The sequence below is a fragment of the Porites lutea genome, chromosome 7 (genome assembly GCF_958299795.1).
Source record: "Porites lutea chromosome 7, jaPorLute2.1, whole genome shotgun sequence".
Classification (NCBI taxonomy): Eukaryota; Metazoa; Cnidaria; class Anthozoa; order Scleractinia; family Poritidae; genus Porites; species Porites lutea.
Window position 1 is genome coordinate 31,567,035 of NC_133207.1, and position 17,434 is coordinate 31,584,468.

A 17,434-nucleotide genomic window follows, 5' to 3' on the forward strand; every position below is an offset into this window, starting at 1 on the left:
TGAAAAAAGTCAAGAACGCGATAGTGTCAAAATAAGCAACCAATCATGCATAAGCAGGAGCCGATTACTTAGTGTTAAAAAGGGGGTCGGTAGGCAACACACTTTTACCTCATTCCAAAATGCTGTTTGTTCCAATAATTTTTTTCTTTTTTCCCTGACGGGTAGATTATGCTCTGGAGGATAAGCCGATAACGCATTAAGAACATTTCCGCGTCAGGATGACTTTTATCGTATTAATTGAAAACAACCCATGTGCAATTAAAAAATATCCAAGGCCCAGTGGCTTTTCGTCCTTAAGGCAATACAACGATATTACTCTCTTGGGGTGTTGGTTTTTGTAACTCTTTTGAATTCCCCTTTCTATGGAGATCCTGAAAACTGGCGCTGGGACGGCTTTTACTGAAAGACCTTTAAACAGCGTGCTGAAAAAAGAGAGTTTTAGGTTATGTTGACACTATGCCGGGTAGCTTTTGCGTCGGGACGAAACCCATACGGGATAGGGCTTCTGTTCACACATAACAACGGGGATTTCGGCGCGATTTCTGTAACGGAGAGAATCTGCGCAGCGCCGATCTCTAAAGTGAAGAGTCACATATCGGATAGGTGTTCAGCTTTTTCGCTACCCTGCAAGCAGAGGTTTCGCGGTATGAAATAGTGTGCGAAAAGTAGCCTCTGCTGACAACCGTTCAATTTTCTATCGTGCATGCGCAAAATTCGTCACGCAATTCGCAAGCAACTGGTTCGTCAAATCTGCGTGAGTTTCGAGGGAATAAAAGTTGCGAAAACTACTGGCCAACAACTCTCCTCGAGCTTTTGTTCTGTTTTTCTGCTTTGCCCGTCTGGTTTTAAGTATTTTAGCCGCAAAATTTCCTGGGATTGTCTATTGAGAAAGCATTATGCTACCAACTGTAGCAAGTCCTGTCTGATTTGAGGGGAGCACATTTAACTCCAAGCGGCAGTTTTTTTTCCGGCTTATTGGTATAGGTAATACACTCATGTTAAAGAAGTTTTTAAGCCACAGCAAGAGATCATATTATGATCTCTTGGCTAGAGTTAAACGATCTTAACGGCTTTGTCAAAATTGCTACAGACGCATTGATGCTATATATAAAAAGCTGGAAAAATGTTCTGAAACGTTTTATGGAACGCTGGTTTAACTCATAAACGACTATTCCACCGGCGCGTTTTAAGTTTTCATTTCAAAAAACAGTGGTTTCATGACCATTCAAGCAGTTAACTGAAGGTGCAAATGAGCTATTGAAAATTTTCTTATTTTTAGTCTATAGCAAGCCTTACCAGTAAACCATAGTTTTGCTCAAAGTGAAAAATGAAATTCGCCGACAACCCTACGCAGAAGTGATGCGTGAAATAAATTGGATGCTGTAGTCTCACGATTGGGTTTTAAACTAATCTTATGAATGAACATAGACAAAGCAATAGTCAGAGAAATTATTTATCGCAAAAGTTTATTCGAAAACCCATAATTTTATCCTCAAAAGCAATTCGCGTAACACTAACTGGGTCGTGGATCATTTCACGCAAGTAAAAGCGGCCGAAGACATCAAATCTCAACGCCAAAATCCGTCTCAAATCGTATAAAACATCTATGACAAAACTATAAACACTTAAATTTCCATTTAAAAACGGAATTTCCTTGACCATTAAAGTGCAAATTTTACCTCAAAATCTTTTAAAACGTTACCGCTTTGGCTTCTTTTCAGAACAGGACAAGCGTTCCACAGTGAAGATTAACCAACCTGTTTGAAGTCCTTGAGGGCGAATCGTTGTTCAGCTAAAATCTTCTTTTCTTCTTTTTCCACTAAAAGAAAACTTCTCAATGATTCTTTTGAACTTTCCGTGCTTTCTCACGTTGACGACGCTCTTCTAAATACATAAACAGGGATTTTTTAAATTGTGTTTTGAACTGTTTCCGTTGCCACGCTTGAGAAAGAGCCGCGTTCGCATGCGAAAATTTGGCGGGAAAGGATGCATGAAGGCGCAATAATGGTCAGCGTTCATTCGCTGACGCAAGACTCACGCAATGCTCTAAACTGGTCAAGGACAGGTAAAAACCCGATTTTTAAATTTATTCGTCCGAATTTCTGGAAGGATTTGAACGGTTGTCGGCAGAGGCTACTTTTCGCTCGCCATCTCATACCGCGAAAATGTAGCCTCTGCTCGCAGGGTACTTTTTCGCCGGCACGAAAACCATACCGGATAGGGCTTTACATACTGCTGTAGAGAGAAGAATTAAACGATTTACACTTTTTGGCGAGATTGATTACCTGGACTCTCCGCATTTTGCTTTCGTCGTTGCTTCTTTAACAAATATGAAAAACGAAATACATAAGGTCTTGTAGAAGTCATAATAGATTGCGACCGGGGAAGCAAAAAATCAGCCGGTAGAAACAAACTATTCGCCGGCTATCGGGGAGGCTTAATTATCACTGTGTGGTCTGAATTTAACCATATTACAGGGGGGGGGGGGGGGTTTGCTGTGATGCGTTACACTCCATTGAGAAAACATTGTCACTTGGAAACTGCTAAAAGAGAGATCTATAAAGGGCATTAACTTGCACTTGCATTGTCGATCAGTGAGAGTCGAGCGAGCGATGATCGTCATTCACTATTATGACGTCAGGAGATCATAACAGGACAGGTCCGGCGTTTCGTTGCCAGAAAAGGGGTTAAAAAAAATACCGTAAAATTCCGAAAATAAGTTCCGGAGCTTATATTTTTCAAAGGCCCTTTTTGAGGGGCTATTTTCGGAGGGGCTTATTTACGGAGGGAAATTTGCGTTTAAAAATCGATTGGGTTAGTCTCATAGTTGGAAGTGAATTTACCGTTTTTGCTTTGTTTTACTTTATATTTGAGGGCAAATTTCCAAGTACAAACCTCCGGAGGGGTTTATATTTGGAGAGGCGATTAAACGGAGGGTTTTTTGCGTTACTGGATTGGGGGGCTTATATTTGGAGGGGCTTATACATGGAGGGGCTTATTTTCGGAATTTTACGGTATAATAAAGGAAGGAGAAGACAAAAAGATATTCTGCATTGCGTCCCCGTTAAGTTGATTATAACACATTAATAATGGGTTTAATAAACTATGTATCTGTTAATAAAAGCAAGTTACATTTTATTTTGTCTCTTTGAGACCAGATGGCGGAATTTAATAATTCATGGTGAGGACCGGGAAAAATAGAGCAACCCCCCCTGACCACAAATAGTAGTCTTTTGAACTGATCGATGAGACTTTTTTAATTATTACTACTGTAACATACACTTTTTCTGTAGCTATTTACACTAATAAAACCTATTTACAGTGTTAATATTGTCATCGGAAATTTAATTGAATTCATTCGGATTTACTGCAATATGTTGAGTTTAATATATAATGATCGGTAATTAAGCACAAAAACAGTCGTATCCCTGTAGCTACTCCTTTTAAAGGAATATACCATATATTCAGATTATTATAATAATTGCCTAAAACCTTTTCTACTCGTCGATCACCGTTTACTTCAGACCCATGATGTTGGAGGGGGCGCAAGGGTTTGCGTTGATGTTTGGGGAAATTTTGATTTTAAGTTGCGGTATTGCTGTTTTACAATACCAAGGGGTTTGCGGTATTTAGAAAATTTCGGGTAATTTCGATGCGGTTGGCGGTTTTCTTACGTTATTCTGTGCGGTGTTAAGACGTATTTCTGCGCGGTTTGGCTTGGTAGTATTCGTACCCCCCTTACGCCCCCCTTGTGTTGCCGTGAGCTATTTCTCATTAGAAAACAAACATGGTTTCTTTAGAGGTCGCAAAAAATTGACAAATATACTTGAACTGAGTTTTCATGAGGTGCTTGAAAATTTCCATATCTGAGGTGCAATAACAGAAGACTGTATTTTACCTACTCAACGAGGTGCGTAGCGCCGATTTGACTATTTGAATCTTAGAAAAGCAGAGCTCGCAGAGCAGTCTAACTACTTTAGTGGGAACCAACTGGCATACTAGTGGACCTTCGATTCTATAAGTCTATGTTTACACAGCACCAGTTCATTAACTTATTTACTTATTGCTCAGAAAAACTGCAAATACGATCTGTTGAAAGAGAACGCCGGCAAGCGGGGCGAACGAAAGTGTTTATATGGAGAGAAGTTAACCTGGATAGAAAGGGTTAGCCACCTAGCCGGGTCACCCCCCAAGCCGGGTCACCCTACTAGTCGGGTCACCCTCCTAGCCGGAATACCCTCCTAGTCGGGTCACCCCCCTAGGCGGGTCACCCTCCTAGCCGGTTCACCCCCCTAACCGGGCACCCTCCTAGCCGTGCCAACTTTTCTACATATTAACACTTTTGCAATTTTGGCACGTCCAGTCAACTCAACACGATCAAGGCGAGAAAATTGGAGCATGAGCGAGCGCTGTTGTCAACCCTTGGCTCGAGCAAAGGAGTCAACTTGGGCTGTGATGCACCTCGAAAACGTTTTTCCGTATAAACCCGACCTAGAAGGCATTTGGAGAAATCCGTGGACCTTCACGTAACAAATACATCGATTTTTACTATTTACATTACCAAAGAACTAGAAATAATGCTATTCATTATACTCTCAATCCTGACGGTTCCAATGAGTGGGAAGAAGAAAAGCTCCTCTGCTGCTTGTTTAGTGAGCATGCGCGTGGCAGGTAGTCGAAGTAGTATCTTTGCAAATTGTTCAGGGTTATTGGGATATTTGTTTTCCACATACTGCTTGAGAGAGCAGTGAGCTTTTTCCTACAGCGTCTCAACTTGTTTGGAATTTTTCAAGCTTGAACAGTCTGCGAAAATAACAAAAATCGATATTATATACTGACAACAACGTGAATAACGTAGAATTATTTCTCGGATATCTGTTCTGTGTAGGCTGTTATGGGGTAAGACTATATATTAACTAATATAAGTTTTGATTGATAAATTTCTGAATTCCATGCATTTGAACGGCGGGATGAAGAAATAAATGCCGCAGAAAACCTTGACAGTTAAATACGCAACTTATGCAGTGGCGAAAAGAAGGCCTGAAAAAGGTTAAGCTTGACGGGATTCGATTCCTGACCTCTGCGATACCGGTGCAGCGCTCTAATCAATTGAGCTATCAAGCCAGCTTGGAGCAGGTTTTTAAATTGGTTCGTAACGTACCCAGGAAAAATGAAGATGAATGGTGAATATATGAATTTCATATCCTTGAAATGCGGGATGAAGAAATATATGCAGAGAAGATCATCACAGTTAAACATGCAACTTAATCAATTTGTCAGACTGGTCGAACAATTAAAAAATAAATAAATAAACGATCAGATTAGTGCTTTTCCGTGTTGATATTTTCCAACTTAAGAAGTTGTATGCTTCGTCTTCGCTTAGACCGGATGTAACGATTTCCACGGAAATAGAGAATACTTCATGGAAAGTGCTGGCGTACGGTATTTACGCACGAGTTGTTGACGTATCAGAAATCGAACGAGTGAGCGCAGCGAACGAGTAAGATTTCTGATACAAAAACGAGTGCGTAAATATCGTACAAAGCACTTTCCATGTGGTATTGTGTTTATTATATACATACCGAGACATTCATCATTTTGGCGGCCTTTTTATTTTAAATCTTTCAAAAATGCTTATTTGCCGCTACACACTTGCCGAAAAATGACAAAGAAAACGAAGTATCAGCTTTATAGTACAAACGTTTGTTAAAAACATAAATGACGGTAAGGATATGAGGTAATCCAAGAACTATAAGTAATCTTAACTGTTTGTTGTCAATGCACAATTGAAAATGAGTAAATTTAAGTAAAATGGCCGGTTTCAATATAAGCTTAAGCTTAAATGAAAGGCAAAGTAGCTCCGACAAAAAGCACAACAAAAGCTTACGTCTCGTTCTGTTTTTCCCTTTCCGCTGTTGTTTCGCCGGCTCTCTACCGTTTTCTTTATCGACAGTGAAACAAACGAAACTATTCCACTCCATTTCCGAAATGTTTTTCACTTTTTTAGCGAAAAACTCTTTGAGTAAAATTTTTCTCGTTGAATGTGTGCGAAGCGGCGCTGCAAACTGCAATAAGAGGCGGGAATTTTGGCGCGAAACTCACACACCTCTGTGGCCTCTGATTGGACGTATCATTTTTCTCACACGTGAAAAAACATCGTTCGCGATTCTGATTGGACGTATCATTTTTTTCACGTGTGAAAACCATCGTTCGCTCCTCTGATTGGCTAGAACTAATTTGCGTACGAAAATTTACGACATAGCTTTTTGGTGAGTATTTCTCAGTATGTATATAATAATAACAATAACGGTTACCTCAGTCTATTTTTAGTCCCTCAAGGGAATTATCCGACATACAAGTCGAACTCAGTTACCCATTGAAAAAATTTGCTGGTTGAACAATTGATTCATAAATGATTCAGCTGATGATTTTGATGATAAGTGAGGAACTGTCATCCAAATTTCAAGTTGGCTGAGTTTAAAGGTAGGATCGCGAGCTGCTTGGGTGAGCCATTGAAGGGATCATTTTCGAATTGGAGAACAATTGTAAAGTAAATCTGAAAATATAGAATTTAGTTTACTAATTAAAAGCAAATTGAATAACAATTAAGCAAAACATAAACTCGGGACAGTGTTAGTTGTTTTCTGACTAAAATAAAAACAATGGAAATCACTACGCCCTGACGGTCGGTAGATTGGATATCGGATCTTGACATTACCATTATCGACCATTAACTTTTGCGAACTTTGCTTTTTCAGCTTTCCTTTTTATTTCTTCAAAATTATAGCTCAAACACGACAACACAAACTCGTTATAATTCAACCCACCTCTCGATGTTTATCGGACGGAAAACTTCGTGTGGTGTTTGATATTTCCAACATTACAAAATGAACATAGTCGCGTCCCTGAATTATCCGACATACAAGTCGAACTCAGTCACCCACTGAAAAAACTTGCTGGTTACAATTGATTCATAATGATTCAGCTGATGATTATGATGATAAGTAAGGAGAATATTTTATCCAAAAAGGTTGAAGGCATCATTTTCAAATCTGAGAATAATTAAACAGTAAATATGGAATTTAGTTGTTACTTACTAAAACAAATCAGTTGAATAATAACGAATCAAGAAAAACAAACTCGAGAAAGTGTTAGTTGTCGTCTGACAAAAATAGAAGTATATACCAAATCACTACCTCGACGGTAGATTGGATATCGAATCTAAACATTACCATTAAAGTGCTACTGCGACGAAAATCGTAGTCTTTCTAAACGAAATTTTTGGGCTCGAACTTAATGTTTGGACTTAAAACTTCACGAAAAAATGTAATTTAGACCAATCTGACGAAGCAGTTCCCACAAGAAAGATGTCTGGAAGTGGGAAAAATGGGTCCGCCATTACATAAACAACAAATGTCCGAGTCAAAGGGGAGGGATTGGATCGAGGTCGCCTGTGACGTCATCTTATCCACAAAACTCACCACTACCTCGCTACAACTACTTCTAGCGTGTTATTGTGGTGTCGTCTGTTCCGTGTTCTTCGTCCATTTCTTCGAAAGACCGATCTGATTTAAAACAGTCGAACAGAAAGATATTTTGGACGGCAATGGAACTGCTTTTATCCCGTACGATGAGGATTTGGAGCCAAACGCGACCGTAGAAGCGGCCGCCGCCAGGGCGGATAAAGGTAGGGCGGTGAAACGAGCGCGTCCGAGCAAAAAGGTGTGATGCAGTGGACTGGCACTATGTTTAGAAATGTTGCTTGTTTTCGACTTCGGTCGGGGCTTGCGATGTGGTTTGTACATAAGACACTGCCGCTGTCACTGAATTATGGCGCCTTGATAATTTTTTTTCTTGCACTTCTTCCTCGTTCCTTTGAGCTGGTACGCTGTCTCCGAGAGGCAAATGTTGCTATTTTTTGCGGGAGGTTTAGTTGGAGTAGACAAACATTTCTTTCAAAGGGTTTCTTTTATTACTTCCATGACTCTACCACTGAATTATATTTTCGTTCTGCTACTCGCCAATGTCGATGTTATTCCAAAACAAAAACAACTAAGTACTGTCTAAAGCACGAAGGAAAATCTCATCCATGTCATCCATGGCAAAACTAAAAGACAGCAGATCGTGTTTCATAACTAGATGACGTATATTTTATAAATGCGTGCAGCTCGTGCAAGGTGAAATTATGCTAATTTCAATCACCATCATCCTTCTTTTTAATTTTGAAAAAACATCTCATACGTCTTTCTGTTTCTTCGAAACTTCAAAATTAGTTTCCCCTCAGTTTTTACTGTTTACCTTGTTTTGTTTTAGAGAGAAAAACGGAGAAAAAACCTTACAACTAACCTCAATAAATTTTGTTTACATGCGGTTACCGGATTTGCAACGCATTGCGCGAATCGCCATGTCGCGTTGCAAACGAGAAGCAAAGTTTGAAGAAGTACAACGCCACTATATCAATATATATCAATCTAATTTTTTGTTATGTTATATAAAATTTATCCCCCTTTAACATATGTAAAAATTGAGGTTAAGAAGTGTTAAGCTTTTGCAAACGAAACGGTGAAAGACGATTAGGTGATATTTAGTGGAAGGAGGAGGTATTCAACACTTTCAAATTAAACTCAAATTTTGGCATTATACGACCAACAAGTTTGACCTATAGACGTACAGACACAAACATATGAAACTGTTTATTGATATTGTTATGAAACGAATTTATCTATTTAACATTGTAGCCTGAAATTACAGAAAGAAAATAGGATTTCCGGTTTGCAAAAAGGAAAATTTTGCCGGCCTTCAAGCGCACCGGAAGCGCGGAAAGAGCGCTCGTGCCAGTCCTACTCCGCATCACACATTAAATGAAGAGCGGAGCGCTCGTTTCACCGCCCAACCTTTATCCGCCCTGGCCGCCGCATTCCAGGAAAGCGTGATTCTTGAAGAAGATCGTAATCTCGAGCTCCAAAGACATTTTACTGGTGAAATAGGCGCATGGTAGGCATTACTCCGATTGAATTTTTTTGTCGTTTTTTGTTTTTCTTTTTCATCGTACTGCGTTTCTGTTGTGATGTAATTTGCTCCCAGCAGAAGTGAACCCAGTACAAGTATCTAAATTCTCTAACTTTGTGAAATAAAAACAATACTGAACGGAGCACATGTCTTTTTTTGTTTGTTAAGTGCACTTGTTCGAACTAGTCTGTCGCCATCAGGTCCCATCACCACCAAAACAGAGGAGTGTATTTGCTGCAAAGAAATGGACCGTGTAAGGGAAGTATGGGTAAAGTAGAACGGGAAGGTGACTGCATTTAATAGCGGAGCTCTCGCGCGCGAAGCGCGCAGCGGAGCACCATGGGTAAAGCTATGTGGTAAACTACCCATCCGAGAAAATTTGGTAATCACGTGACCGTACACCGACCGCCCGCCCGACCGTCCGTCCGCACCACAGACATACCAATGTAAAATAATTGAATTAACAGGTAAGGCAACCCAAATGCAACTCAAGGTTTTATTTGGAAAGAAATCGCATGGCCGCCCGGACTTTTAGAAAGAAAAAACAACAACAAAATGGTGTCTTTTTCAACGTTATTTTTTATGTTTACACTCACGTGGATAACAGAGAAACTGAGCTAGAGCTAGTTTCTGAGAACAAAAGAGAAGAATTTTGTAGGAAGAAAAACATGAAAATTCAAAGCGACTGTGAGACAATGAGAAATGCTAGTGGCCAGCAAGGTAAAACTGAGCGCGGCAGTGAAAAATAAAAGCGAACATCAACACAGGAGACAAAATATTGGGTAAGAATTCCTCCTTAAAAATAATGTGCAACTAGGAAGTTTGACGTTTAGTCCTACAAAACAGCGTTGTAGTTGTGCAAAACAACGGCAAAGAAGGACGAAAAGCGTGCTGCACGTGCAAATTTTGTTGTTTTGCTAATTAGAAAAAAAAGTGTGCTGCACGTGCAATTTGTTTTTTTGCTAATTAGATCTATTGATGCCATTTCCATTGGCCTCTCCGTTTAGCATTAGACGATTTAATTTTTTTTGTTTACAAGTTTTATTAACAAGAGCTTCGCTTTTAGCCCTGGCTAAATCTATATATTACTCTTCATCAATCATCCCGGTTTTCAGGATGTTTGCCTGAACCGGTGGCTTCTTCAACTTGCATCGCTTAATCTGAAGACGAAAACTAGAAAAAGTTACCGAAATTTGTTCACTCAAGGTCTTAAAACGGAATCAGAGTAATTTATTCACTCCTTGTTGTTTATTTTGTTGTTATTCGTCCTCTTACTGTAGTTGTTAAACTGATATGTTGTTCACCTGGGTGTCTTGTAGGTGAACCTGAAATATCTATTTATTTGGTAAATAAGGTTGAATTATACTCAAACCCTTGTTGACGAAGAAAATATAAACTCCTAGCAGTATAGACTTATTTTTTTTCTTATTAATTTTCTAGAACCCTGAAAAAATTACTATAATTGGCCCAAAACTCCTATATAAAATAAATATAAAGAAAATAAAACAAGGAGTGTACACCATTTACCTTACTGCATGATGAGAAAGAACAAGCTACAATAAAAAACAAAATCAAACAGTCCAGCATACAAACAAGTAGAAAAGACCAAACTGGGGATGGACTGAGAACATATTTTTTATTTCTTTATAGCTTTCTCCGATCAGTGTTCTACAGACAATTTACTCGACTTGTTTGGGATTTTGTTGGAAGTTCCAAGCCTTATCCATACCCATGTTGTGCTTAAAAAGCAATAAGGGCAGCTTTCCAAATGAAATTGGGCAACATCATGGCTTTGAAGATGATGAATCATAGACAATCATTGACCTGATTGGTCAATTAAGTGGCAATGTTATTGGTTCTACAGTGAGCCACGTTGTTTTTTTTTTAGCTTTTGACATGGACAATTTAGGGAAAATCTGTCAACACCACTGGAATGAACGCATTACAATACAGTTAACTAGACTTTCTAAAAGTCCTTTACATTTTTTTTCCTGGTTGGCCACTGTGTGACCTTGTTGAAGCTTGCTTCGCTCACTAAGAACTTATGAGAGGTCGACTTGTAGCAAGTCTAACAGTTAACCTGCCTAGTTTAAAAGTGTTAGGTCCTAAGTGGGGGAAGATAGAGCTCTGCAAAGTTGCAAAAATTTACACTCAGACGTTTGTATGGTGGGGGAAAGTTTGTGTCCCCCACCATACAATTTATGTCTGTAAAATTTTGCAATTTTGATGAATACTTGTTGTATAGTTTCCAACAGATCACTTTCAAACTTGGCAATTGTACTAACTGAAAGGCACTCTTTCCAACAGATTTTCCTTAACTTGCCCATGTCAAAAGTTGAAAGTCGTGAAAAGACCTGTTTATTTGTTATTTGATTTTCTCTCTTTGTAGAACCAATAACATCACAACTTAATTCACCAAATTATCTGGTCAATAACCAGTTTTCATTTAAAAATACCATTATAACTGACGTGGTACAACCTTCTTATGAAATGACTTCTGGGTTCAAACCTTTCACAGTTTTAAGAATAGTTTGTTATTTTACTTCAACCTCTCTCCCTCGAGGTTCATGTTAAATGTGTGGCTCTGCTTTTGGGAGGGTTCAGGTTTCCTCCTCAGATAACATAAGGGTTTTCCTGACAGGCTGCACACATGAGCATACGTTTACAAGGTTATCAATCAAAGAACTATACTTTAAAGTTTGTTACATGGAGAGGAGGTGATGCAAGATTTAAAAGGAAGAGCAGGAGCTGGAGGAAAAACAAAAGGCTCTCCAAAGAAAGACAAAACAAATAAAAACTGCGGTCATTGAGGCAAGGTGGTTGGATGCACAGTTTCAACTTATGGCTGGGCAGCTACACCCCTTGGCTAACCATATCTTGGCACAGGCAAATGAATAATATGTAAACCAGACAGATAAAAGTAAAAAAACAGTCCCCTCTTCTTTTAAGAAATTGTATATATACATTGGTTCCGTGAAAAAAGGAAAAAGCCTAAAAAGAAAATGTAATAAAAATCACATGAATACCAAACAGAAAAGAGTACAAAACAGTTACAAATTGTTTTAAAAATTGTACATAATTATACAGTCAATGAAAAAGGGAATAACTCTTTTGAGAAAATGTATTTATATAGACAATGGAAAAGGATTGTATGTAGTCTTTTTATATGTCACTCCATATTGTCCTTTCCAACTCCTTCACCCTCTACTTTAACTGGCTTTCTTTATGTAGCAATCAGCAGTAATACTCTTTATTAGAAGATCATCAAAAGAAACATCCCTTATCAATGCAGCACTTCTTGCATCATGACTTGTACTACAAGCCTTTTTCTCACCATCTTCCAGGGATTTCCAAATAAGAAAGTATTTGAAGTGACATCAGTCAATAATCAAAATAAATCAAAGAGTACCCTTTACCCCTTATCATTAAATAATTATAACATCAAAAAATAACACTTGAAAGATGAAAAGGGAGTTGGAGCACTCTATCAAAATAAATCACAAAATACAAATTAATGATCATAAAATCCAAGGCTGAAGGCCCCACCCACCAGCGTAATTTTTGGAACAAACCAAAATAATAACAGGATCTAGAGCAACGACACTACTCATAAACATAACCAAGTGGAAGCATTTCCACTGTAAAGCTATGACCAGATACTAGCACTGCAAGAGGGAAAATATCAAACTAGCAGCAGGCCCCATGGCAAGATAATTTTGAACAATGGCACTTGATGTGGCTGGCTATGATGGAGGGACAATGTCTAAATAAAATACAAAGATGGAAGTGGCTTGAACAAACTAACCCCCTCAAATAATTACCTACAATGAAAGCAAACTGTGCCATTTGTGAACTACTGCTATGGTTATTGTACTACTAGCTGTATGGTTATTGAACTATATAATTATTCTGTGTTGACTGAACTGCACCTACAGGAAAATGAAAACTGAACTAGCAGGCCTCAAGGCAAGATAATTTTGAACAGTGATACTTACGATCACTTACTGTAAAGTAGGAACAATGTACCACAGGAAAAAATAACGGATTCCCATTTTTGGATATTTTAGGGTATTGAATACCCATAAAAATCCCAAATTTGGCAAAGTGAGACAAGTCCCAACCAGGGAATTCCCAACCAAGTTCCCTGATTGGGACTTGTCTCACTCTTCCAAATTTGGGATTTTTGTGGGTATTCTTTAAATATCCTAAAAAATCCCAAAATGGGAATCCGTTATTTTTTCCTGAATGTCTAAATAATGTAAAATACAGAGATTAAACAACTTTAATATGCGGTTTTTTTTAACTATTGCTACGGTTATTGAACTACTGTGTGGTCATTGAGCGTCTTACTGAACTTCACATACTGGAAAGTGATCACTGAACTGCACCTACAGAAAAATGAAGACTGAATCAATGATTTCATTGTCAATTAAGATTTCACAGTTCAGTATCCATAAATGATTTTTACGAGTTCAGCGACTGCAGCGAATACGACCAAAACAGACTACTAAAAAATTAGCCCCTTTTCTAATTTTCGGTCGACATTTTTACCGCCGCGAAGTTACGCGAAACACAACAAAATACTACATTGGGCGATCGTTTCTTGTCATCTCTGTTTATTTCTCCGTCAGTGTGTATATAACTTAAGTTTGTGTTTTCGAAAAAAACCGTACTAATGATTTGTATCTTGCCCTTTCTATCCCGGCTCCAAACTGAAAATTATGACATGATCCCACAAAGCAAGAGTCAAAGGGCTATGAGTGTTAACTCACCATAAGCCGGCTTCTCGCGGACATGACACTGGACTTGCCAGGTACGTTGTTTTTACAAACAGTTGGATTGGCTTCGGGAATTGCTCTTCTACGTACTTGCAGCGTCTTGTACGTGAACTTGCCTCTCGAAGCAATCGGACGTGAAATTAATACAGAGCTCCTTGAGGTTGAAGTTCTCGCTGCACGTTCGAAAAATTCGTTCCACAGAGCTCTTTTGCCTGTGCAAAGAAATTCCCTTTTTCGGATTGGAGACTGTTGCTGCAGTCCTGGACAACGTGGCAACAAGGGCATCTTTGCACGATGAAACTGACCAAGAAGAGTTACCAAGAACAACTTTTCTTTCAGCTTCTGGGGATAAGATGACGTCACAGGCAACCCCGTCGACCTCGATCCAATCCCTCCCCTTTTGCTCGGACATTTTTAGTTTCGGTAATAGCGGACCGCCACTGAAGAAAAACACGGCTTAGAAAATCGGACTTCCAGTGAGAATTAGGATCTCAAATTTGGTATGTGTATTTATTAGCTATTAAACATTCTAAAAATCGTAAAACACAAATAATTCTTGATTTGATCACAGTAGCACTTTAACTTTTGAGAACTTTGCTTTTTCTTTCCTTTTAGTTTCTTCTAAATTATATTTCATTCACGAAGCTTTCAGACACAACAACACAATCTCGTTTTAAATGCAATTCACATCTCAATGTCTTGATATGGGATGAAAAACATCGTTTCGTGTTTTTTATTTTCAACATTACAAAATGAACTTATCCAACATACAAGTCGAACTCAGTCACCCACTGAAAAAACTGATTGTTCTTTGTATGATTGATACATAAAGATTCAGCTGATGATTCTGATAATATAAGTGAGGATAATCTGTCATCCAAATTAAAAGTTGGCTGAGTTTAAAGAGCAGGATAAGAGCCATTTTAAGGCATCATTGCAAATAGACCTTGTCACGGTTTTCGACGCCATCTTGACGAGTAGGCAAACGCGTGTGAAATTACAGTGTTTGTATGAGAATCTAATGTCGAATAATTTCCGTAAAACGGCTGTTCTGAAAAAAATATCTATTGTAAACTAAAGCTACAAAGCAAAGGATTGTCCTAAAAAATTTGGGGGTGTACCTGTGCTTAAATTTCTCCAGAGGCTTGCTTTAGATTTTCCATATATTTGTCTGTAATTTTCCCGGGACTTTCTTACAGACAAACGTATAGAAAATTGTAAAAAGTGGTTCTAGGTCTTCTAGTGCATGTAACGCCCTCAAATTTTTTCAGGAGAATCCTTAGGAGTGAAGCTTTAGTTTACAATAGATATTTTTTTCAGAACAGCCGTTTTACGGAAATTATTCAACATTAGATTCTCATACAAACACTGTAATTTCTAATGCGTTTGCCTACTCGTCAAGATGGCGTCGAAAACCGTGACAAGGTCTATTGGAGAACAATTGCCTGGGAAAATATGGAATTCAGTTAGTTTAAACTAATTAAAACAATTTGAATAACAACGAATCAAGAAAGACATAAACTCGGGAAGGTGGTAGTTGTTTTCTGACTAAAATAAACACAATCAAGGAAATCATTACCCTATCATAATTTTTGCGAATTTTACTTTTTCAGCTTTCCTTTTTTTTCTGGCTTCAAAATTATTGTTCATTTAAGGGGCTACATCAAACACGACAACACAATCTCGTTTTAAATTCAACTCACCTCGATATTTTCAATATAACTAGATGAAAACAGTCGAGTCTTAAATTATCCCACATTTAAGTTGAACTCAGTCACTCACTGGGAAAATTTGCAGGTTGAACAATTGATTCAGAACTATTCAGCTGATAGTTATGATGATAAGTAAGGGGACCGAATCTGTCATCCAAATTTTAAAGTTGGCTGAAGATCAGGAAGAGCCGTTTGAAGACATCATTTTCAAATTGCAGAACAACTGTAAAGTAAAACATATATGGAATTTAGTTTACTTATTAAAACAATTTGAATAACAACGAAACAAGATAAACATAAACTCGGAAAAGTGTTAGTTGTTTACTGACCAAAATTCATTGGAAATCACTTACCTGACAGTAGAGTGGATATCGGTTCTTAATATTACCATTAACTTTTGCGAACTTTGCTTTTTCTTTTCTTTTTATTTCTTTGAAATTATAGTTCAGTTAGAAGCTACATCAAACACGACACACAATCTCGTTTTAAATTCAACCTACCTCCCGATGTCTTGATATCGGATGAAAAACTTAGTGTCATGTTTGATATTTTCTACATTGCAAAATAAACGTAGTCGAGTCTAATTATCCCACATACAAGTCGAACTCGTTCACCCAGTGAAACTTCGTGCCGTGTTTCATATTTTCCACATGACAAAACGAAAACAGTCGAGTCTTAAATTATCCCACATTTAAGTCGAGCTCAGTCACCCACTGGGAAATTTTGCTGGTTGAACAATAAGAACAAAGGAAATCACTACCCTGACGGTCGGATTGGATATCGGATCTTGATATTACCCTTAACGTTTGCCAACACAATCTCGTCTTGAATGCAACTCGATGTCTTGATATGGGATGAAAAGCTTCGGGCTTGTTTGATATTTTCAACATTACAAAATGAACTTATCCGACATACAGGTCGAACTCAGTCACCCACTGAAAAAATTTGCCAGTTGAACAATTTATTCATAATGATTTAGCTGATGATTTTGATGATAAGTAAGGAGAATCTGCCATCCAAATTTAAAGTTGGCTGAGCGGGAAGAACCATTTAAAGGCACCATTTTCAAACTGGAGAATAATAAGTAAACATGAAATTCAATTTACTAATTCAAAACAAATTGAATAAGAATCAATAAAAACATAAACTCAAGAGAGTGTTACTAGTTTTTTTTCTGGCTAAAATAATAAAATAAAAGTTTCCTTTCATTGAGTCCGAATAAACTTCCAGACAGTCTCGAACTCACGCCCTTATTGCAAAACATTTGGCTGCACGAATCGCCTGAGATCACGCGACATCAGTTCGATCACTTTCAAGAATCCAACAGCTACGAAGGCGTGACCGATATGTAGGGTTTCTTGTACTCTAGGGAGAAACGTTCCAGCTGGATCGATCCAATATGACGGGACACTCTTTCGACGAGACCTTTTCGCTATTTTGCAGATACGTTAAAGTTAAACTTTAAAAAGGAGAGATTCTCTTTGAGAACCACCGACCAAGAAACAAGGAGAATGTGATAGTAAGGACCGTATGTAATTTAGCCTTGTATCCGTGGCCACCCGAATTGTCATTCAATTCAATGTTTAAATAAGTTTCTGACGTGGTTATATATGGGTTCTCGGATATAAGTTTTCAGTTAGATATTCATTGAACTCTCAGCTAAAATATTTACAGTATTTCTTATCCGTACCAGTTATTTCTTTGAATCTTAGACTCATTTATCACTTAAGATTCCTAGCCGACAGTTAAAATTTTAAAATTGCCAGTTAAGACTAGAATGAGATCACCAACCACTGAAGCCTAGTAGTGGCTGCCTGACAAACCGGAAATTTTTTCTTAGCCCCACTGATGACACTGATTAGTGTGATAATCTGAGAAATTAATTCGATATAAGAAGATATTTTTCAACGGGTATTTGAAGGCGAAAGAATGCAT

The 17,434-nt window shown here is 38.1% G+C and overlaps 1 protein-coding gene across 1 annotated transcript in view; it reads right to left on the minus strand.

Annotated features, from left to right (window-relative positions):
* Positions 1–3,239: 3,239 nt before the first annotated feature.
* LOC140944278 (nuclear receptor subfamily 2 group F member 5-like) overlaps positions 3,240–17,434 on the minus strand; it is a 40,429-nt gene continuing 26,234 nt past the window's right edge. The window contains exon 4 of the mRNA XM_073393431.1: positions 3,240–4,803. Coding sequence (XP_073249532.1) covers positions 4,760–4,803 — 44 coding nt within the window. The 3' untranslated portion in view covers positions 3,240–4,759. The remainder of the gene's footprint in view (positions 4,804–17,434) is intronic.